The 22,963-nt window shown below is 35.9% G+C and overlaps 1 protein-coding gene across 1 annotated transcript in view; it reads left to right on the top strand.

Annotated features, from left to right (window-relative positions):
• SPON1 (spondin 1) overlaps positions 1-22,963 on the top strand; it is a 213,978-nt gene that overhangs the window by 35,565 nt on the left and 155,450 nt on the right. Inside the window, exon 3 of the mRNA XM_075712940.1 lies at positions 5,069-5,202. Coding sequence (XP_075569055.1) covers positions 5,069-5,202 — 134 coding nt within the window. The remainder of the gene's footprint in view (positions 1-5,068; positions 5,203-22,963) is intronic.

Raw genomic sequence — 22,963 nt, forward strand, 5'->3', positions numbered from 1 at the left:
GGCATAGAACTTACGCTGATACTGCTTTCACAGAACTTACTGTGATGTCATCTAGTACATTTTGTCTTTATTTGATAAAGTCTGTGCTCAGGTAATGATTATAGAACTAAATTTGATTTCCAATTACAACATCATAGAATATCTATGTAGTCTGTGCTAGAAGTTACCAGAACATAGTGATAATCTACAAGTGTATTTTAGCAATGCCTTTCTTCAATAGATTTGCACACTTTTCTCCAGTGCTCCAAGGTGTGCCTAGTTAGCAGACAACTTCAGTCTTCAGGTGCAGTGCTAAAGATAGCAAATGTTACTGAGAGCCCAGCAGTGCTTGGTGGTGCTATACAGCTTTGAATCATAGTCTGCATCAAGACTGATTACTGATACTTCATAAAAAGTCCCGGTTCTGATTCTTCTGATTCTAAGCACAGACTCTGAAGGAAATACTGTGTCCTTTTGTCAAAGAAATTGGTTATGTGAAGCATATCTTTGAGGTAGGTTTTTTTTTTTAAACTGGCTTTGTTGATAATTAGTTTTCCCTTCAATATAATAAGCCCTCTTCTAGATTAATCCATAAAGGCCAAATATTGTTACCATTATGTAGACCCAATGTTCTTTTTATAATGAGAAAATTTCCTTAAGGAGAAGATAGTTTTGCAACATTCTGGAAGTCAGACTGCATATTAGCTCTTCCAAAGAAGAAAACTGTCCACAAAAATGCTTATCTTGTGAACTTCGTCTGGTGGGGTCTGGGTTTTGGGGTTTTTTTGTTTGTTTTGTTTTGCTTTGTTTTGTTTGTTTTTTTTTAAACTCAGTTGTTCCAGTACAATGTAGCTGTTTCAGTGGGTGGAAAGTGATGATGTGTCCACAGAACAAGAAACGCTGCTGAAGATCCTAGCCAGTGGTTTAAACCAAGGAAGTGGATACAAGCCAGTAGAGAATTTATGTAACTTCATCTCCTTTTGTACTTGATACTAATTCATTTCTTCGTGGTGTATAGCATTTTGACTTTTTTTTTTTTTTTTTTTTAAATACTGATATAAATTTAATGATAGAGAGGATAACTGCCTGGTTTAGTTTATTTGAGTAGTAGTTTGTAGAAATCAGAAACAGATAGCAAGCTCTGTTACTCAGGATCAAATGTTCCAATTCTGAGAAAACCACTCATTCAACTAAGCAGTTATCCAGTCCTGCTTTTCAGGAACACGCAAAACTTGTCCTCAACCTCTTCAGTGTTTGTAATATGCAAAGAATACAAGACTGAGCCTGGAGTTGGTAGATTCTCCCTTTTAATATCCTTACTTTCATGTTTGTAGATTTACCCAAGTTCAGCCAAATTCTACTTTCTGTGACAGTCAAATCCAGGTTAACTCCAAGGGTCTTGTTCAGGATTTACAGTAGTTTCCCTGAAGGAATAAATTGGTCCAATAATATTACAATCATAATAACAATAATAATAATAAAAAACCCCCACACCAAAACCTAAATAGAACATTAAGACTTAATGTCATTGTGTTTGTGGATTCAAAAGAATTAGTCACAGAGTTTCCCCCTCTGAGACCTCAGATTCTTTGGCGAAGTGTTTATTTTAGTTTTTAGGATTTTTGTCCAACATGTAGTTAATTTGCTGGCCCATTCCTGAAAATGTAAGGCTTCCCATTAGAGATAACCTGGGGTTTAGCAAGCTATAATTTTGCAAATGCTACGTTTTGATCTGTGTGACTATTTCCTGCCAATTTTTTCCTTCATGCCTATGTGGTCTGACTTGATTCCGGAAGAAAAATCAGGACTGTATTATTTTCAGAGATTACATATCTTTTCTCCCCTGCCCCAAGGTTGGCAAGAATGCTACTGCTTTCTCCTGTGTTGTGTGTGAGTTCAGTAATACCATCCACCACCCTAAAATTTCATGTCGTTTGGAATCCTGTTGTATAAATAGTGAACCTGTTCTGTATTACCCCTAAGAACTTTTTATAAAGAATCAAGCCTCAATGGATATGGAAAAAACCCCATCTTTTTAACCAATGTATTTGAGATGTGTTTATATTTATCTGAACTCCTAGAATCTGGATAACTCAGAAGAGTTTCATAAAATATGTTAAAATAACTTTTTTAAAAATCCTCTCAGATTAACTGGCATTTGAGTTTTTCCAACTAGTTTAATAATTCTTTACTGTATTCTGTCAACATTAGGAGTCTTTATTAAGAAAGCTTCTGTCTAACTTTTGTTCAAAGGAACTCTTTTTGGAGGACCTTATTCTGTTATGGTCAGGTTTTCCCAGTAGACAGCTATTGCATAAATCTTCTTGCTTTCATGGTTAGTAATGCAGGAAATCATGATGTAGCCTTGAGGTTCAACCACTTCCTGTTCTTCCAGGACTGATGTTCTAAAATGCAACCAGAACTTTTAATTTATTTCATTATTGGCATCTGTGTTCCTTGAGAAAATTCATAACTTGCTAGGTTGCAGGAATTTGGTAGGCTATAGAAGTGCAAAATGTGTCTGCATTTCTGTGTGTGTTTGTTGCTACTGGAACAGGGCATGGATGTGCTCCAACTTAATGACTATCTGGAATTCAAACAAATATTTCAGGTTCTGGTTTTGCAGTAGCCAGAAATTTGACCTATAATAACTACTCACAGTTGCTCACAACTCCTTCCTTAAATATTAGTGGTTGTATTTGGTTTTGGTGTTCCTTGTGATTCCATTCATTGTCGGGGGAAAAAGCAGTATTGACTTGCCTGGAGACAAGAATTTACCTGCCATGTAAATGCGTCACAGATCGGTCTACAATGATGACTGCTGGGGGAATGATATTTTAGGGATATGAAAGCAGCTAACTTCTTGTTAGCTGAAAATAGCGACTCTATACTTTGAGAACATGGGTTCATTTCAGTTGGGCTTCTCAAGAAACAGTCATTGATGAAGTGTGTGTCAGACAAAAGCTAACGTAGATTTGGAAAAATCAACATTTGTGAAAGGTTCATTGGTCATTGTTGAATAGCTTTGATCTGGTTAGTTGTAAAGTCTTTACACTTACCTGTAATTACTTAATCTTTCTTCACCTGAATTGAACGTATTTTTAAAGTTTTTATCCAAGGATGTGAGTTACGATACTACAGCAGCAGTTTGCATCTGACAAGAGAATATGGAACTAGTGTAACTTGTACAGTAATTTGCCATATTTCTGTTTTTCTAGAAAAGCTGTCCTTTTAAAGAACTTTCAGATAACCTCCTAAGAGCCCTTTCAATAGGAATTACCCTGCTTTTACATAATGTACAATAGTATTTTATTTTGTATGAGATGGTATAAAATCGCCCATTCTTCACTCAAAGCTTCCATCAAAATTGTGTTTTGATTGAGAATGAATTACTGTGAGATATGGATAAAAGGTCAATTGATACGGTCCTGAATAATTGAGACAACCTTTCTGAGAGATAAGTAAACAGTTTTATTTTTTTATTTTACTGTTGCAGGAATAAGGCAGACAGAATAAAGACAGTTGACGGCCAAGACAGAATTGCAGATTAGGGATTTCTTGATGCTCGAGTTAAGTGCATTAAATTTTATCAAGTGGAAGTAGAAACTGTGCAGCGCCAGCTTAAGCCTACACTAGATCCCATGCTTCCCAATGCTTCATGTTAATTAAAATCTAGCAAAGTAGTAGCTGTACACCTTGTGTTTAGTTACACAGATTCTACAAAGTGTTAAAAAAGTTGAAGGATATTAATGGTTTTAGGTTTAAAACTCATTAACCATTACCCTATTGACAGCTAAATAGAGTTTCTTGGCACTCATCTGGGCCAGTGCCCCTTCATTCTGCCGTGGAAAACCAGAAACGTTTGTTGACTCAGTTAAAAATGTTTGGGAATGCCAGCAGTATCATTGGGTGAGACAACGTGGATGCCTGCTCACTAAAGCAGATCTGGTCAAACTATGGATATTGTCACTTTTCCAGAATGTAAAAAAAGTATTTTTTGTCAAAATACTTGTTTAAAGTTATATATACTGCCAGAAGGTTTTTTTTTTAATTGTAATCTGGTAAAAGTGGGTGTGTTATTAGAACCAGAATTCTGAAGAAGCTCCTTCAGAGTTAAGTCTTGTTAAAAATCAGTATATACAGCTTCTTTCTCAAAATGGTAAGGTTTGTAATTCATTGCCTGAATCTTGACCCAATGTAGTGTGAATTGTGGCTTCATTGAATGAAAGTAGACCACTGAATTTTGAAGAGAAATTTTGTAATATCACAGCATCTCTTGTTTCCAAATAAAATTTGGCAGCTTCTGATGAATTTTCCTTGAGATCTGATGAACAGAAGGCTTAAAGTACAATCCATGAAGTGCATATGTAGTGAGAAAGCCATTTTATCATGGACACCTTTGAGCAAAATCCTTAGAACAACACTAGTTTCAAATCAGCCTCTCTGGTTTTGTGTTGACTTATACCACTTAAACTTTTCTGTTAAACATCAATCAAACAAAAAAACAAAAATGTATGCAGATTGGACTAAATAATGGTCTCTGAATTGTAGATTATTATGATTCACATATTACCTCTTTTGACCTGAGATTCTTTTGATGCCTGAAGAATAATACTGTTTAAACAAAGGCTAGTTTAAAAAGCAAACAAAAAAATAAACAAACCAAAACCCCTTCTTCTCTAGCACATTCCATCTGTCCTAACCAGTTACCCTAATGTAAAAAAAAAAAAAAAAAAAAAAAAAAATTGAAATTACACATCTTTTATTATTTTCGGTTCATTAACACTTACAGGAAGCTCCAGTAATCAGGATCTACAAAAGAGGTTATTAGCAGCCACACTCAGAAAGGACTGAGTTCTGTTCACCTAGAACTGAAATACTCTTCTGTCTTTATTTTGTGGACATTTTGTTTTCATTTCAGTGACTGATCTGCATGTTATAAATAAATTTACCAAAGTAGTGCTGAGCTAAGCAAAGAGTATTATAAATAATCCCACTGAAGGAAAACATGAACTGACAAAACATATTCGCGAGACATTGGTTATGCATGTCCTTATCTTTTCACATTTTTCTCTTTATATTTCCTTAGATCATAGATGAAGAAGAAACACAGTTCATGAGTAATTGTCCTGTTGCTGTTACTGAGAGCACACCTAGAAGAAGGACACGCATTCAGGTATTTTGGACGGCTCCTCCTACTGGTACAGGCTGTGTAATTCTGAAGTAAGTATTTTAAAGCGTATTGATCTAACCATTAAAGTAAAATTCAGTTAATAATAAATCTATTAGATTAAGAACTACTGGAGTTCTTAGATGATTTTTTTCTGCTTTGACACACTTGACCAAGGGTAGTTCTACTTGCACAGTTAAATGTTAGCAGCTTAAAGCCCAAGTGTTCAAAAGTTACTCCAAGTCTTCAGTAAATGTTGAAGTGGTAACCCTAATTGAACTTGGTAAGCTCTCAGCCATTTATTTTGCCTAAAAATCTAAAAATTCTGAATCTTTAAGATCAAAATTACATCCATCTGGTTGAGATTTGGGTAAAAAACATGATCTTAGTTGTGATGAATAATAGGAATGTTCTGTAGAGTCAGGATTTTCTAAATGGACCTTTATCAGTAAAACCAGATCTATTTGTTTAGAGGTGAATGCTTTCATTTTAGAGCTGGTGATCTTTTACTGATGTTTTCCTATTATTTCTACAGTCTAATTCTAAAGCATGTATATTCATGCTTTTTAAGCAATAACTAAGGCAAGATTATGTAGGTGCGCTTTGTTTTAGGGCCACTTTTTTGTCTGTAGAAACATTAAGTCACTTCTTACTATGAAGAATATCAGAGGAAATTGCCAGAGAAACTTTGTCCTGTCTCCTAAGATTTTGCTTGTTGTATTTAATAGGACAAATTGGTCAAATGTGCATGGACAATTGGGATTTCTTTGCCTGCTTTGAATCTATGTCTGGGATAAGCCTTTGCAATTGCTAAGATGTGCCCTGCAGTAGACTAAAGAATTTCAAAGAGTCTTATCAGTACTGGGGATGTCTTTCGAGACACAAAACACCTCTAGGCTTTTAACGAGATGCTGGCACAAAGATTGAGCTGAGGGTAGTTCAGGCCAATTCAGGAAAATATGTTGTTAAAATTGCGTCTGATTTCTGAACAGGCTGCAAAATTGCCACCAGCAAAACTGGTCCATGGCTGCCATCCTCTTGTCCTGGGCTTCATTTCCTTCTCCTTTTGCTGATTGGCACAAGAGATAAACACTCTCCTCTTCCACATACGTGAGGGTAATCTAGACCCAACACTGACACTGGCTGTGCAACAATCTCAAATCTTTGGCAGCACACATCTACCTGATGCCTCTCAATATCAGTAAAATAATTTTGTTTAAGAACATCTGTTTTAATGGGCACTGAAGCAGTTCAAGAATACACTTAGGTCTTTTCTTAAGCTTAGGACAGACATGTGTACACTGGACTGCAGCAAAACTGTGAAGCCTGCTGCTTGCTGGATGGCCAGACAGGTTGTGTGTTAAAGTTTATATATGGATTTTTTCAAGAAGCAATTAAGAAGATTCTTGCAGTGTTGCTGAGCTGTTTATCAGTAAAGCTATTTGCTTTTCCCCTCAGGACTGCCTCCCTCTTAGTTGTATAACAAATATTGCTTGAGGCACTTACTACTTCAGTAGTATAATAATAAGGTGGTGATGTTTTATACATCCTTTTGAAGAGACAAGATTTAAACTTTAATCCAATAATGATATGCAACGACACAAGTTGATGGCTGCTTTTTTTCATTATTGTCCTAAGTAGAATTGCCATTACCAAAAAAAATGAACCAAGACCTATACTTTTCTCACTAAAACTTAAGCATCTGTGGATGAAGTTTGTTTAGGGGCCTGCCTGGGTCCTGTCAGCAAAGGAATGTAGTAAACTACCACCAGCTGCAGGAACCTTGATAAATGTTTCTTCTCTCTCCTCTGTGTTGGTCAAGTCATGCTGGATGTTCAACGCTATCTGATTTTTACACTGTGAAGTACTCGCATTATTGCAGAAAACTCAAGGGAGGCTCCAAAAAGTAACACAGTCAGAACTGCAGTTCTGATGTTATACACACAAAAGTATGAAATTGTCACTGCCTTAAAGAATGTACAGATTAAATCAGCAGCATACAACCTTCTCAGACTGCTGGATGTACATCAGTAGTGCCAACAAAACAATGAAGTGCTAATATAGAGTTAGATTAGCTGACTGGCACCAGTTCCCATAATCTGTTTTGGCAGCTAAAAGAACATCTTAGAAATTGAAGTTCATGGAGAAAGGAAAAATTTTTGGTGTTATGACTGCTTATTTACAGTGCACGCAGGTATCTTAGGTGTGTATGTGCTGGTGAAAGTGAAAGGAAGTTGTTAGGTACTTTCCAGTAAAAATTATGTGAAAAGTACAAGCTTGTTCCCAATGGTTGCTTTATTGACCTCAGAGGGTAACTGCTCCATTCCCGAGGACATTTCAAAGAAAGAATGAAAGTCAACATTATTAGGAGTTGCTGATACCAGAAATTAACATCATAATGTGGCATTTGTTTGTGCAGCAGTGCAGTCCTCCATGGCACTGTGCATAGCAATCGCTGATGTGGTTTTGGCATTAATAATGTTTAATTTTTTTTCTTTTGACCACATCTGAATTAGAGTTTACAGTCAGCATTCTTAATAAACCTTCTTTATGGTCAGCTCCCATAGACAGCATAGAAATGTTGGATGCAATTTTCAAAATTATTCTGTCATTTGTGAGAACTTTGATATAATAAAAACAAAAGTCTAAAACCAGTTATTATTACAAATATTTAAGTCCAAACTCATCATGGAAAAATTCTGAAACCTTGAACTTTAGAGGAAACAAAAGCCCTCTGTATTCTTTTTTGTGCGTGTTATGGAGTGCAAATAGATTTTTTATTATCAATACATATCCGTTTCAGTCCTTGGAGACTATCTGATAATTTTCTTTTAGATTTTCCAAACCAGAATGGCAGCGCTTTGGAGCCTGTTCTGAATCATTAAGGGTATACTTCTTCCTTTTCACTATGTCCTGGTCTGCTGACTTCAATATATAGAAAAGTTAAATGTAGTCACAAGTTAAACATAGCTGATCCATAAAAATTTATTACAGTTTTAGTGCCAAACATTGGGGGGTTTTAGATTTATAATGGTATAATTAAGTACAGAGGCTTCCAGGAAGTCTTCCTTGGACTAGTACTGAGGTTTGGAAACTTTTTTTTTTTCCCCCAGTGGTTTGTGAAGTCTGATACCTTTGACAGAAACACTTGATTGCCCACATTTGGCTAGTAGTCTTCTCAGTGCTTTCTAGGCATAGTGCATGTGATCAGTTTGGTTGTGACAAGCATAAAATGACACAGACAAATGGTAATCTGTAGATCCCGGGTTCAGCAAGGGATGCTAAATCTTTTGGCATGAGCACCTATGTGTGTAATGCTAGCTTTCTGAGTGACTGCAAAATACGAAGTTTAGGAGAATTAAGATATATTTGAATTCAACTTATCATCACTACTTTGCTTTCTAAGACATCTCTTTCTGTGTGAAAACTTAGAATTGGGGAAAAAAATGAGGGAGATGTATTAACATATGATGTTGCACTGTAATTGCTTAGTTGAGAACAATTCATCCATTCTCTTCATTCCCACTAAGTGATGACAGTGAAATAGCCTAAAGGTTCAAATCCTTCCAGGCTTTATTGAAACTGCCAGTGTGCTGAATGTACTTCTGGGATGCAAACAATAGCTGAGGCTGTATTTGTCCCAGCATTTAAGCCTATGCTTGAGTCTCACTGAAGACACAAGACAGAAGACTTTGCTTAGATGTTGTTACACGTTGCTTGGAAGACCCTCAAGCTTTAAGCCCTCTTTCTACTTGCCTGGCGTATGCTAGGAACACTGTGCAAGGTAAATTCAGTTATAGGAAGGCACACAGACTCCAGCATACCAGTTCTTAAAATGATTTTTGCAGATGGATCAAATGGAAAACCAGCATATCACTTTGGGGGTGGCCCCATGCCAGACACTGCAAGATGATTTTAAGCACCTTGATTTTTAGAATGACCTAATGGAAATGGAATGCATCATCGGCTGCCAGATAGTGTAGTCAGCCTCATCACAGCACTAGGTACTTGAATAGAAAGTTTTGCTATGTGGAACAGAGTTATTATAAAAAGATAAATCAACAGAATGCACTCAGATCTTTCTTAGCAATAAGGATTCACTTGGCTGCCTCAGCATCTGTGCTAGCTTCAGAAGCTACCCAAATATCAGCATGAGCAAGAAGGTGCTTACAAACATATCTTTCTTGCTTCTGTCATTAAAGATATCTATGTGGACCATTCTAAGCTGTCATGCTGTGTGCAGTCTACTTGTTTTCATGTTCACAATGCAACATTTAATCTTTCTATCCCTATTTGCTTTCCCTTGTTCCTTGTGATTGATTGGACGCTAAGGTGCCATGTGGCAATATGGGAGGACCGGCTGATTTCCTTCATCTTCTGATAAACGTTTCTGTTCTAAATCTTATTTACTAGATTTCTGGGCTCTTAAGAATGCATTTGCTTTCTAGCATGTTTGAAAATCTACTGTTAAAACTTTCTTGAGAGATGTTTATAATTATTTTTGCTATGTGCAATTTGTATAAAAACTAATTATATAGAGAGTTGAGCAGTGGCAGAGCCTGGTGGTATTTATATCATCACATGGAAGCGGAGAAATTTTTAGGGGTTTGAATTAATCTGTTCTAATATTTTGTATAAGTGAGTCTGAAAACAGTTGTAATGTTTTAAAACTTTTTTCTGCATGTAGACTGTCATGCTAGGTTTAGCATGTTCTACTTTTCAGCAAAAGTAGAACAGCACACATACCTTTTTTTTGTTTTATATCTGACAGCTAATATTCAGAGATTGTGCTTAATTATGTAAAAAACCAGCTAATGGAGATTTATCTAGTTTAATGATGGAAGTCTTAAATATGGATTTCAGTAAATGATTTACACCATTGGCAAAAAAAAGGCAATAAATATTTATTAGAAGTTTCTTAGTAGTGACGCCATTTTTAGCACCAGATTTCTAGATTTGACAGGTTAGTTGTATTCCTCAAGATAAAGTGTCTCAGTTCAATGTACTGAACAAGCAGGTAAAGGTCTGACCTGTGTAATTGGTGGAAAATACAGAACAAAATAGTTTTAGAATTCTGTAATATAAAATAAGAGCAAAGAAAATTTTGTAAATTGTCTTAGCTTGTCACATATTAAAATTTCATGGTAAGGAGAATCTTGTTAATATCCAGATTGATTAAATCTGTCAGCTGGTGTAGATCTCATGAAGAGCCAAGTATTGCTAGATGGTAATTATCTTCTCCCCCTTTATCATTGGGTGATTTTCACTGAATCTGAGATTAATTGTTTACATAGTAAATGATGGCCACATGCAGATAAGCTATATTCAGTTTACCATTTAGAAAAGAAACCACAGTTCTCTGATTGGCTCATGGAATAAAGGAACTCTCAGGTAATGGAAGTGTAGTAAATGTAACAAAAGTTCTTGCTGACAAGTTATTTATTTCTGCTATACATATCATGCTTAAACAACCAACAAATTAAAATCCGGTATCTGTAAATAGTGTTTATTACCATTACTACTTGCAGAAATCCACTGTGTTTGTCATAATGTCTCTGCTGTTTGTTTCTGGAAATGTTTTCTGAGCCATCTCCAGAGAAATGTTTTATAATTTTTGAGGAAAAGTGTGAAACATTGCTTTTCTGCATATGTAATTATCTTCATGATTTTAATTACGTTGGTTTTTGTTTGTGTGTAGTCAAAAAAAGAGTAGAGGAATTTTAAAGAATTGCAGTGTTCCAAATAAAAACTATGATATATTTAGTATATCAAGTATGTATCCGCAAAATCTCTTAGGTAGTTGTACTACTGTAGCAAAGCTATCATACCTATGAGGACAACTTCAGTTCTAGTCCATGGGTCTATGCCTTGGATATAATACCCAGTTTCCAACCTCCACATGGATTCTGGCAGTCCTCTTGCTCTTGAGCGTTCAAAGCTCTGAGGGTGAATGAACTCCAGGTAGAGCTTTTTGAACATGTACTTGTTGATTTCTTGTAACTTCAAGCATAATAGTCATTCAGGTCACTTGGCATCTCACTCTGAGTAAACACTACACTGAAATGTGATGTTGGAAAGACTAAAAGAAGAATCAAATGCAAAGGAACCAAATGCCACAAAATCCCTTGAGTTCATAACTACATATACATTCTGCAAATGTCTTGATATGTGGCCATATCTCTTCTTTACACTCAAAACTCATGATGACATCCAGCCAGGGACTCCTTGGGCCAGAAACAGAGCACAAGGCATCTGCATAACAAAAACCACAAGGCACAAAAGCAGCTCTGTGGTGTGTAAATTAATATATGACCAACTGAATAACACTGCATTAAGAAAAGTGTTTATCAGAAATGCCAAATTTAAATGGTCAGAATGAAATGCATTTCAGAATTAATCTCTCTTATTAAAAGTGTTGATTCTCTATCACAAAAACAAGTTGAAAACATATACTCCTGCCAGAAAGGGGTTCCAGTTGTCAGTGAGCTACAGAGTGCATCTGTGTCAGTCAGACTCCTTTATGGGTGAAAGCTACAGTGCTTCTTCTGAAATTATTGCCAGTCATATAAAAGGAACATCTGATAGATGATCACAAGTTGAACTTAAAAAACAATAAAGAAAAAAGAATGATGTACAGTTATAGGTGACAAATTTGTGTGTTACTTTTCAGGCTTGTCCCAAATTCCTCATCAGTATCTACGATGTGGCAGAGGGAGAAGTGGGGCAAGGTTTTAAGTTATTCAGGTTACCAGACCAAGATGATTAAGCAGTACAAGTAGATTCTTTGCTCCTTTCTGATGCTTTTACCGCTAAAAAATTTTATTTTCTTTGCTAGGCTGTACTTACCCCGATATGTGCAATTTTCCTTGATTTGTCGGGATACTTACCTGAGCAATACATAGCTCAAGTCTTTTTCCATATGCTTAATCGGGTGTTTCTTTAAATGCTTTACTTGGGATGTATTCTTTAAATGCATCCTGGTTGTTACAAAACAAGTAAAATATGATTTTACATGCTTTTGTAGAATTCCTGAATACTTGTGGATTGTATTTCTTGCAAAAGAGATTTGTGGATTTGTACTTACTGAAAAATCACGCTGTTTATTTTGAAGCACATGAGCTACTAGTACATAGTTGAAGAGCTATGAGGATTTCACTGTAAAATTATGCCTCTAAATATTCAAAGTGTAAAAACAAACAATAACCCCCACCCCCACCTGCTTGTTTGATTGGATATTAAGCTTGTTATTCAGTTTTTCCATTTACCCTTTCAGTCTTTCTCTGTGATTGTCCAGATACTTACATGTCAACAATTTTACCTGACTGTTATTAGAGTACTAATACTGGAACAATTGAGCACAGTTATAAAACATTTACTGAAAGCTTTTCATTATGACTAAATATAAAGGCCAAGGAAAAACAGAGAACAGTCTGCCTTCCTTGTCTAGCAAGAGCTCTCAGTAACAATTATATGCTGTTTATGGAACAACAGAAGAAAACAGTTTTCATATGATAAATAGCTATATTGGCTTTTTCCGGTAGAATTAATGAGTCTTCTGTATGCAGAGAAATGATCAAGATTCCTGTAAAATAGTTTAAAAAAAAAAAAATACAAAACTGTATCTTCCAGTTGACTACCACATGACAACAGCAATAGCTTCTGAACTTCAATTTTGATAGAGATAATAGCAGTATAGCTTAATATTTCTTTGTGCATAGCTTAAATACTTTATGTAGACACTTTATGTATTTCTACACAATTAAGATAGCAATCTAAGATATCTCTATACAACCTAACAGTCCTTAGAATAAATGCAACCTTTGATATATAGAAAACGTACTAATTTTCGATATGAGATTCTTTTGACCTGCTTTCATTTTTTCCCTATTCTTCATTTCTAGGAGTTGGTGTAACAGAAATATGTACAGCTTTAAATGGCTAGGGACATAGATTGGAAGTGAGTAAATTTGGGTCCATTCCTATCTTTCACACTGGGTTATCATATACAGCTCAACTCATTTTTCAACACCTCTGTTTTCTCAAAAGCAACTAGAGGCCAGTGACTCTTTATAAAACACTGCAAGATAGACAGGATTATATGTTAGTATTGCACTATTCTAATTCCTTAAAAATAATTTAAATGTTTTCTTCATCCAGATATTTTTTAATTTTTTTTAACAAAACAAATAGGACAAAAACTTAAACTTTGCCATGTAACTAACTTACAGCCCTATATTTCATTTTTTAGGCTAAACATCCGCAGAGTTTACTTGTATTAGGAAGGAAGAACCACCTTCTGCATTTCTATACTGCTTCTATATTTACAGCAGCTCTAATATTAGATTGTAAAAATGCATATTTGCATTTTAATATATACAGTAGCAGCCCCCTGGTTCTACTGACTAAACACATCTACATTTAAAACAAAAATCCGTTTCACTTTCAGTTTCTCACAGATTTAATATTTTTAATATTACTTTCACAATGGGAGTGCATGAATTTGGAAAGTGTTGTAAATGGATTTTCTTGTAATTTTATGTTCTTCTAAATAATCTTTCTTACAGCACAATTAATGTAGTAATCCTATAAAACCTAACTAGATTCATTCATATGCTGTTTGGTTTGCAAAAGCATAGTGTTGCAAAGCAGCTTAATGGTTTTTCTACTGAAAGATGGGTTTATTCTTTGAGGAATGCAAAGCAATACAAAAACAATATGGGGAAAAAAAATAGTAAGGAGAGGATGATGGTCTTTCCTCTAGTGGTAGAGGGAATATAGTTATGGCTTTATTATGAAAGATAATATTCTTAACTGTTTCACTGTGCCTTGAAAATGCCTCCAATAATTTCATATTAAAATAAAAAAAAAAATCAGTGTTATTGGCACATTTTGTGGTAAATGGAAGTAACGTGCAATTACTCTCATTGGTCCATATGGTTATTATTTTGCACAAATACCTGTATTTTTGTAAAACAAGCTGTTTTACAAAAAATAAAAAATTGTGTCCTTTGATGTGCAGTGGGGTAGGAATGCGGGCATTAGAAAAGTACAAAATGCTTTATGATAAGACACTGATATGAATTCTCTTTTTGATCATAATTGTATTTTCTCCAGACTTTCTCGGGAAATACTGCAATTAAGATTAATCATTAATGTTAACAGTTGACACAAACTCAAACACAGAACTGATCAGAAGTCAATTTTATTCTCATTTGGTGCTCAGCAAAGATATATGGGTTATTTAAAATTTTAATTTTTATTTCTTAACAGTGACACATGCTGAATTTCTTGGTCCTTCTAGATTCTCAAGACTGTTCTAAGGACACTTACTATGTGTTTAAATTGTGTACTTGGAAAAAATCATATGAAGCAGCAAGTCAGGTGTAGTGTTTTCTAGTAATTCTACTTTCTGTTCCAAAACTTGAAGATAAATAGGGAAGCCATAGCAAGCGATGTTAGAAGGGACTTTGAAACACCTGAGTCTTTTACTGACAGCAGTATGACAATAGAATGAACTATGATTGAGTTGCCGCTGTCCACCTCTGTTCTTCTTAAAGGTGGAGGCATAAGGAAGTACCCATAAGGACGTGGTGCCAATACTTACTGTCATTGCTTCTGTTTTGCTAAAATGATTCCTCTGATGCCCCTTATTGGCAGGTGCTGTTACCCTCTTTTCAACCCATGCCTTCCTTCAGTCTTCTTTTCTCTAGGCTACTCAACCCCAGCTCCTCCAATCTTTTTCCCCTTCTAGACATCTGATTGTTCTCACTAGTCTTGTCTGAACTTTCTCCAAATGATCCATATCCTTGAATTGTGATACCCAAAACTGGGCATTGTAATCCTACAGGTGCCTTACATGACTCCACATGGTCTTAGAGAAAGTGCTTCCACTGTAGTGTCTGCTGTTTTTCATAAGAGAATAACATTTACTTGTGTTCAACTCCTGATCCTCTAGACTTCCTTCATCCTGCTATCAAATACTTCTCTCATCGACTTTTTCCTTTGTCTTTGTGCAAATAAGTACTCTTATCTAAAACTAGGACTTTGTGTTTAACATTATTTAATTACTGATTTTTCAGAATTCCTCAGATATGTGGACTATTTTGCATTTTAAGCAACTGCAGCTTGATACTGTCTGCAGTCAGTAACTTGTTCTCTATCCCATCATTCAAGTTATTAATGAAAGTATTGATGTATGCATAACCACACTGAACTTGAAACTCTTCAGTGAGTTCCAGCTGAGTTCTAAACATATGAAAATGCAAATTCATTTGTTTTAAACATGAACATTGCTGTCTAAAAAATCCTACCATCTAGTTCTGATGTAATTAATAGGGAAGCATTTTAAATGGAATTTTGAAAAAAATCTGCTAGTTTGATGTATCTGAGTATTTACAAATCTAAAAATATGTATGAAAAAATCAATAAAATGTTTTTATTCAATAGTATTTTTTATTGACAAAATTTATGTTGGTGAAAGATAAATCCTCAAAGAATTATTACATCTTATTTACATATCCTAGAGAGGAAATGCAAAAGGATTTAAGACATGCAAGGAGGGAAGTTCTCTGAAGTATCTTGCACTGAAATCTGATTTTGTCTAAATTTTGCTCCCAGTAAGTGGGGAATAAAACAGTAAACTCTGATTTCTTTCTGTCTAAGTCTCTACTAGAGTAGTCTGCATTGTCATAAATTTCAAGTAGTGGGATGAAAAAGAAAAGACTACATAATTTTCTTGTTGTTTGCTGTTTGTAAATGAAAATCATTGTTAATTTAGGAGCCTGACAGCTGTAGAACATTTGCTGTTCGGCAGCAGCTGTCAGTAGCACTCCAGTTTATTTTACAAACAGATGTTTAATTTGACTTCAGTGCCATTGTCAATTTTTGAGGGGAAACAAAGAGAAGAAAGGAATAGAAATAATCATGATAGTCATAATTTGATTTCCTTTCAAAACATAAAGCAGAGTCACTATTGATGATGTCAGAAGTGTTTTCATTTTTTATTACTGAATGTTTTAAATCAGTTTTTTTATAACCACATGAACTGACATTAAGCTTTCTCAATGCATGGTAACTCATGTTAAGGAAGTGATTTGTCTTATGTCAGGAACTGAAGGCATTATTTTAATGTAGTATGCTACATTTTTAAAATATGTATTTAATTTATAAATCAAAATGTCATACTATTTCTACAGTTTACAGATAAAGAGATTTTGGCTTTGTATTAAAACTGGGCCCCCTTTCATACAAACGTAATGTTGTTTACTGTAGTATAATAGTATTCTCATTTCCCATCAACAAAAGTGAAGGGCAAATTGGGTCCAGTAATGTCGAAATGAGATAATGAAAAAGCTAAGTAACATAATGTGGTTCGTTTTTAATTTTAGTGACCAATGATTTTATCCAGTATGTGCCCAGTGACTAGGAGGCTTTAATAAAATGTGTTGTTAGAATATCTTAGCAAGATCCTCCATTATTCATAATGTCTATAGACCCAGACCAGAGATATGAAATTAGCAGTGTATTTTTGTGCTGGTTTTGGCTGCGATAGAGTTAATTTTCTTCATTGTAGCTCGTATGGGGTTATGTTTTGGATTTGTGCTGAAAACAGTGTTGATAACACAAGGATATTTTAGTTATTGCTGAGCAGTGCTTACACAGCATCAAGGCCTTTTCTGCTTCTTACCCCGTGCCACTGGCGAGCAGGCTGGGGGTACACAAGAAGTGGGGAAGGGACACAGCTGGGACAGCTGACCCCCACTGACCAAAGGGATGTTCCATACCATATGACATCATGCTCAGCATATAAAGCTGGGGGGAGAAGAAGGAAGTGGAGGTACATTAGGAATGATGGTGTTTGGTTCCCAAGTCAGAATTATGCATGATGGAGCCCTGCTTTCCTGGAGATGGCTGAACACCTGCCAGCCCATGGGAAGTAGTGAATGAATTCCTTGTTGTGCTTTGCTTGCGTGCATGGCTTTTGCTTTACCTGTTAAACTGTCTTCATCACAGCCCACGAGTTCTCTCACTTTTATTCTTCCAGTTCTCTCCCCCATCCCACCAGGGGGGACTGAGTGAGCGGCTGTGTGGCGCTTAGATGCCGGCTGGGGTTAAATCATGACAATGGTCTCAATCCTGCAACACTTTGGCAATTCTTAGATGTTTCAAACTCTAATTTAAATTAGTCCTAAAGATGGCATATCTTACTGGTCATATGGTCCTTCATAATACAGTCCATTCAGGTATTGCAGGGCTATGTGTTTCTATGAGGGTATATGATTCTATGTAAGTAAACCTGCAGTTAAATTTAAGAAGCTATACAGGGTGTGCCATTTTGTATGAACTTTTCTATGTTAGCAAAATTTTTCTAGCATGCTGAGTTCCATATTTGCTGATCTGTCTGCAGGCCCACAAAAATCTAGAACAGCTCTGCATAGCACATTTTACAGTTAAAATTTCAAGTACAGCTATATTTCAGTATGAAAGGTAAGTGGCTGAATTAACAAAGTGTCAGATTCTGCCATCCTTACTTATATCAAACAGTATTTAAATTCTCATGTGGATTTAAATATATTAACTGGAGACTCTCCAAGAGTGAAGTATTATATAAATAAGGGTCTCAGAATCCAAACAGGGTATTTATCTTGATTCCTTTTTTCATAAGAAGCACCACAAAATCAATTCTGATTTGTTTCCTTAAAGGAGCAGCTACATGTATTATTGCAATTCTTTAGAAATTATGAAAGGAAAAAAAACACCCAGAAAAGGAATTGTCCTCCATGTAAACTGACTGTTGAATTGATTCTTGTTGTCTTTTCACTTACCTGGTTTGACAATTTTTTGAAGGGATTTGTGAAAGGATTGAAATATTAAATTCAACTGATAATTCAGTGGGGCATTCTTTTCTTTTCCTGGCAGTAATTAGGTACCCACTTTTTCTATCTTTTCTGCTTCATTAGATATGCATTAAATATCTTTGCTATCTGAACAGGAGCAGTCTGAATGCTTTTTGCACTGCTTTCCTAAAGAAATGGATTTGTTGCTCATTCAGTTCACTGCTTCAGCAGAATGTAGTTTAAAGTCTTGCAATGCACCAGAAAGCACACTTGATTTCTTTAATGGTTTCTGGGTTTTCATTTGCTGCAGAAAGGATAGGCTTGCAGACATAGGGCCCTGTGTCTAGAGAAGGAATCAGCTCTGTTAGGAGGATAATGAGCTTGATACTCGCTTACTGCACAGACAGTATATGTAGCCTGGTGATACCCTTAATACGTACCAACAACTTGTTAAGTTCTACAGAGTACCTATCATAATGTTTCTTCCCATAGATTTCTCTGAAAATGGAATATATGCTTGTTCTGTACACAGAAAAAAAAAAAGTTGTGGTCTCTCATGCTGCAATTGCCTTGCAATTGTTTGCTGAAGTAAATATATGATGAGACAAGGAACTCATATACAAAATAAAAAAATGTTCCACACTGCAAAGATGATGCCATGTATTGAGGTACCACCGTTTCATCAAGGTTCATAAAGAAATTCTCTTGTTCATCAAAGGTATTTAGATAACAAATACTAATGAACAGGTATTTATCCAATTTCTCTGAGTATATCATGGACAAAACATTGTCTTCAATATAGTGAAGAAACACAAATAGCTCTTCATTATTGCCAGTTTTATACTAATAGTCTATATTTCTGCCACACATAGTTCTACTCACAAAGTACTAAATATGTTCAACCAGCTGAATAAAATAAAGCTAAACTTGTGAAGAGGAGACAAATTTCACAGATACTCAGATATGTGTTTTCTGCATTGTCTTTATCAGTGAGCAACTTGGCTCAGCAAGAATAAAGTTTTAAGTGCTGTCCTTACAATTTTCTAGTTTTCCAGTGGCTACTCATGCATCAGAAGAAATTCAGGCTGTGATTCCTTTCTGATTAAGTGAAACTGAAGTCGGTAATTGATTTCAGTAGAAGGTCATTCCACAGTAGAGTGTCATCTTGCAATCAACAGCAGCATAAGACTGCAGGGCATGTCTAGGTTGTCAAAACACCCTCAACATCAGTGGATCTGATAATTGTATGTTTTTAATTTTCAAAGCATGTAGTTTTTCCTGTCTTTTTTCCTGTGTGAATGTTTGGTGGGAGCAAATGACTACCTGACATAAAAACCAGTCAGATAGATATACCTTATGTCTTTGTCTTGAAGATCAGGAGATTTGTTTTCCTTGTTGCTTCAGTTTTGAAATCTAAACCAACTATTGGAAAAGTTTAAATTGCAGTGCTTGGGTGTCAATCTCAAAAACATAATTGATTTACCTATTTCCCATACACATATCTGAAGGAGCACCCCTGCTTGTTTCTACAATGCCTGATCCCTTGCTCTATTTCCTCCTGTATCTCTAATCGTACTTTGTGTATCTCAATTATTCACGTTAAAACATCTCCCTCTTAGAGTTTCTGATGAAGTTAAGAATCTAATTAACTGTCCTTTTGTTCCACATAAAACTTATTAAGGCTGGGTTCCAGTTCCTAGTCTATGTCTGCTTCTCAAAGCTGCTAATATGAATGGTAATTTATCATTTTAATCCTTTCCATTACTACTTACTACTGTTCACAATGCTCCTTTAATAGTTCTATTCATGTGCTCTCCTTGTCCTGATGATTGAGGCAGATACAGACTGTGTAGCTTTTGCTTAATCCCTGATCCTTTAAGCATAGTTGTAATCACTTCCTCCATGAAATGATGACCTTTATCTGGGTCAACAAGACTTCAGGAGCCCAACAGAGGCAAAAGGCTTCTTGATACTGTTGGTTTTTTTCCCTCTCCCTGCTGTTACATGTTGTTTTACAGAAAAGGCTTCAAACCACCTTGAGAATGAATCAGTCACTTCCAAGGTGTTTCATTACCCAGCCTGTTTTGGGGAGCTAATATATATAATCTATATGTAATCATGTCCATGGTCTGACAGCCCACTGCTGCAGCAAAGAGATATGACTAGACTTTGTTCTTGCCTTTCCTATGCATATCTCGGACAATTTTGGATCCATTTCCTAACACCTATTTCTGTACCTTTCAATATTGCTATTTCCTTAACCCTAGAGGTATTTTTCTGATTTTCATGTAGCATGTTTAGCAAATCTTCTTTCTCCATTTACTTTCTTGTTCCTTTTCTTTCTGCTGTGCTCTAGTAACAGCCATTACTGTTTACTTCATATGTCCCAGCTCATCTGCTGCTTTAGGTGCTGAATCCACCTTATCATCCCATTCAGCTTCCTGATTCTTATTCCTTTGAGCCTTCAGATGCCTAATTCACAACTGATCCCCATGGCAATTCCTGTGCTTATAAATCTCTTCTGCACTAACCCTTATTCAAAAATAGCTCTGTTGCCCAGTCTTTACCTTCTCCTAACCTAGTCAAACATCGTATCTCATGTTCTTTTCACACAATAATCTGAATCAGGTAAAATCATAACTGACCCAGCCTTTTGTTGTCTTTAAACTTCAAGGATTACTGTAGTCTGTTTGCTGGGCTGACCTGCTTAGAGTGTTCCTTGTATGTTGTCCCATTCAGGTTCCAGGTGTGTGTATCCTGGGCACCTTTGCCATTAACATACTTTGAAATTCCACCAGTGAACCAAAGGTGATTTGTGCTGTAACTTTGTACTGAAATCCTTCAAAATCTTCCTCAATCCCATGTGTAGGTGTTGTTTGTAAATGATTGGGCATTGCCCTTCTGTCCCCATATTGATTAGGGCACAATAAAAGAGATCAGGTTACTGAAAGTTTCTGAGGCTAATGTGGTTGGCTAATATTAATGTCCACAGAGCAATAGAAGTATTGGGAGCTCTGTACTTCCTGTCAGTGATCCTGGCAAAGTATACTTTAAAGGAGACATCTTATTTGCATTGTGATAGGGGCAGTACATGCAAACATTTCATTTTTGTATTGTCCAAGCAGCTGCTAAGCCTTCCCAAACATAGACTGAAGAGCACAGCTCTGGTGCTGCTATTTTTATGTATTCATAGGTTACTGGGCCTGGCGTGTTTCTTTGATCTGTTGTAGCCAAACTGCTACCGGTGCTACTGGTGTGGTAGCTAATCAGACACAAGAAGGTTGTACTGAATTTGGCATTCTCTAAAAATCTATGTACTAAAGTTTTGCGACAATATTTGCTACAAATCCTACTGTAACTAATTCTTGCAAACAGAACAACTGTATGAACTAGAGATACTACTCTAACACTGTCCTCAGCTACAAACTTGTTGAAGCAGATGTTGAACAAAGAGTAAGAGGAGAAGCTTGGTGAAAACCTCCCTAATGATGTAAAATAATTTCATGGATTAATTTGATCATTCTTTGACAATTATGTGTTGTATGAGCAGGGTGGTCTTTCAGCTATTTCTCAGATACAATTTGAATGTGCCTTCTTCCCACATACTGTCTGTCCCTTCAGAATGAGGAATGTTCAAAAGTTACAGATCTCAACCCTTTTATCTTTATTGGTCCTTTCTTTTCTTTTCTCTGCACTCGTATCTGTCAGCGTAAACAACCAGTATCTCCTGGCATTAGCTGTCTGAATGTTCAGTAGACTGCAGTCTCAGCTGTCAGCAAAAGCTCTTAGAAAAGCCAAGATAGAAGGGATTCAGTTGTTACAGATGTTAATTCTTGAAAGACGAAACATGTCTCTCAGCTGCACTAAGGAAATGCAAGTCTCTTCTTCTGAGGGTTCCAGTGGATTTGTCAGACTTAACCTCAACTACTAAAGATACTGCATAAAAATTAAACTTCCCTCGGCAAGTACATTCATAATATTAAGGTCACTTTTAAGAATTAGTATTAAGCATTTTAATATAAAATCGAGTTAGCTTAGTTTCAGTGGGTGTTAATTTGTTCTGTTAATTGTGGCGCTTTAACCTTCAGGCTCCTGTCAACCGAAATGAGGTGAAGATTTTTCTGGATTTGAAAACATCAAATAATTTATTCCAGTTTGGATTCCTGCTACTGAATACCCAGTAATCAGTATTTTACAAGTGGGTGGACCTGGTTAGGATGTTGGTCTTGACATACAATTTTTGTCTGCACAAGCAAATAATTTACTCAGTAAAATATAACTTCAGTATATTGCTAGTTGATGCCTCTTCCAAAGCAATAGTTTGAGGATGATAGCTCTGACATTTTTTGTTTTATCTACAAATTCTCTTCCTTCCTTCCTGAATCCCCTAAGAATATTAAAGATTTAGAACAATTTTTCTAAATTTTTGGGGAATTTTTCAGGCTTCATTAACTGGGCACTCCTGCTAATGTTTAGCTTTTAGTTATTTTGCTTTTTTAATGAAATATACAAAAAAGGGTTTTGGTGGTGGGTTGGTTTTTTTTTTTTTTTTTATCCCCCCAACCTAGAGTGGGGGAAGGTGGCTTATGAGGGGAGGGGAATCTTTGGAGGATATAAAGATTAAAAGAAATATTGTAAAAGGGTGAATATGCTTTTTACTGTGTCATAGCTGTCTGTTCTTGCTGTGCAATAATGGCAAAATCAGCAAAGGTCAAGTAGTGACAGCGTGGAACTTGAGGACTGGTGAAGAGTAGCACATGTGGGAGGGTTTGAAATGTGACCTTTGTTTGTGTGGTTTGTTTTCTGCCTGGCATAGCAGGTAGAGCAGGCTACAGACTGAAAATGGGGCCATGGTTGCCTCTTTCTTTTCTTGCTTCTCTTGAACACCCAGAGAAATCAAGTCTTTGAGTTCCCTGTGCAGGTAGATGAGCGTCATACAGGTTGCATAGACCTTTTAAGCAAAAATAAAACAATGCTT

The sequence above is a fragment of the Pelecanus crispus genome, chromosome 6 (assembly GCF_030463565.1).
Source record: "Pelecanus crispus isolate bPelCri1 chromosome 6, bPelCri1.pri, whole genome shotgun sequence".
Lineage (NCBI taxonomy): Eukaryota > Metazoa > Chordata > Aves > Pelecaniformes > Pelecanidae > Pelecanus > Pelecanus crispus.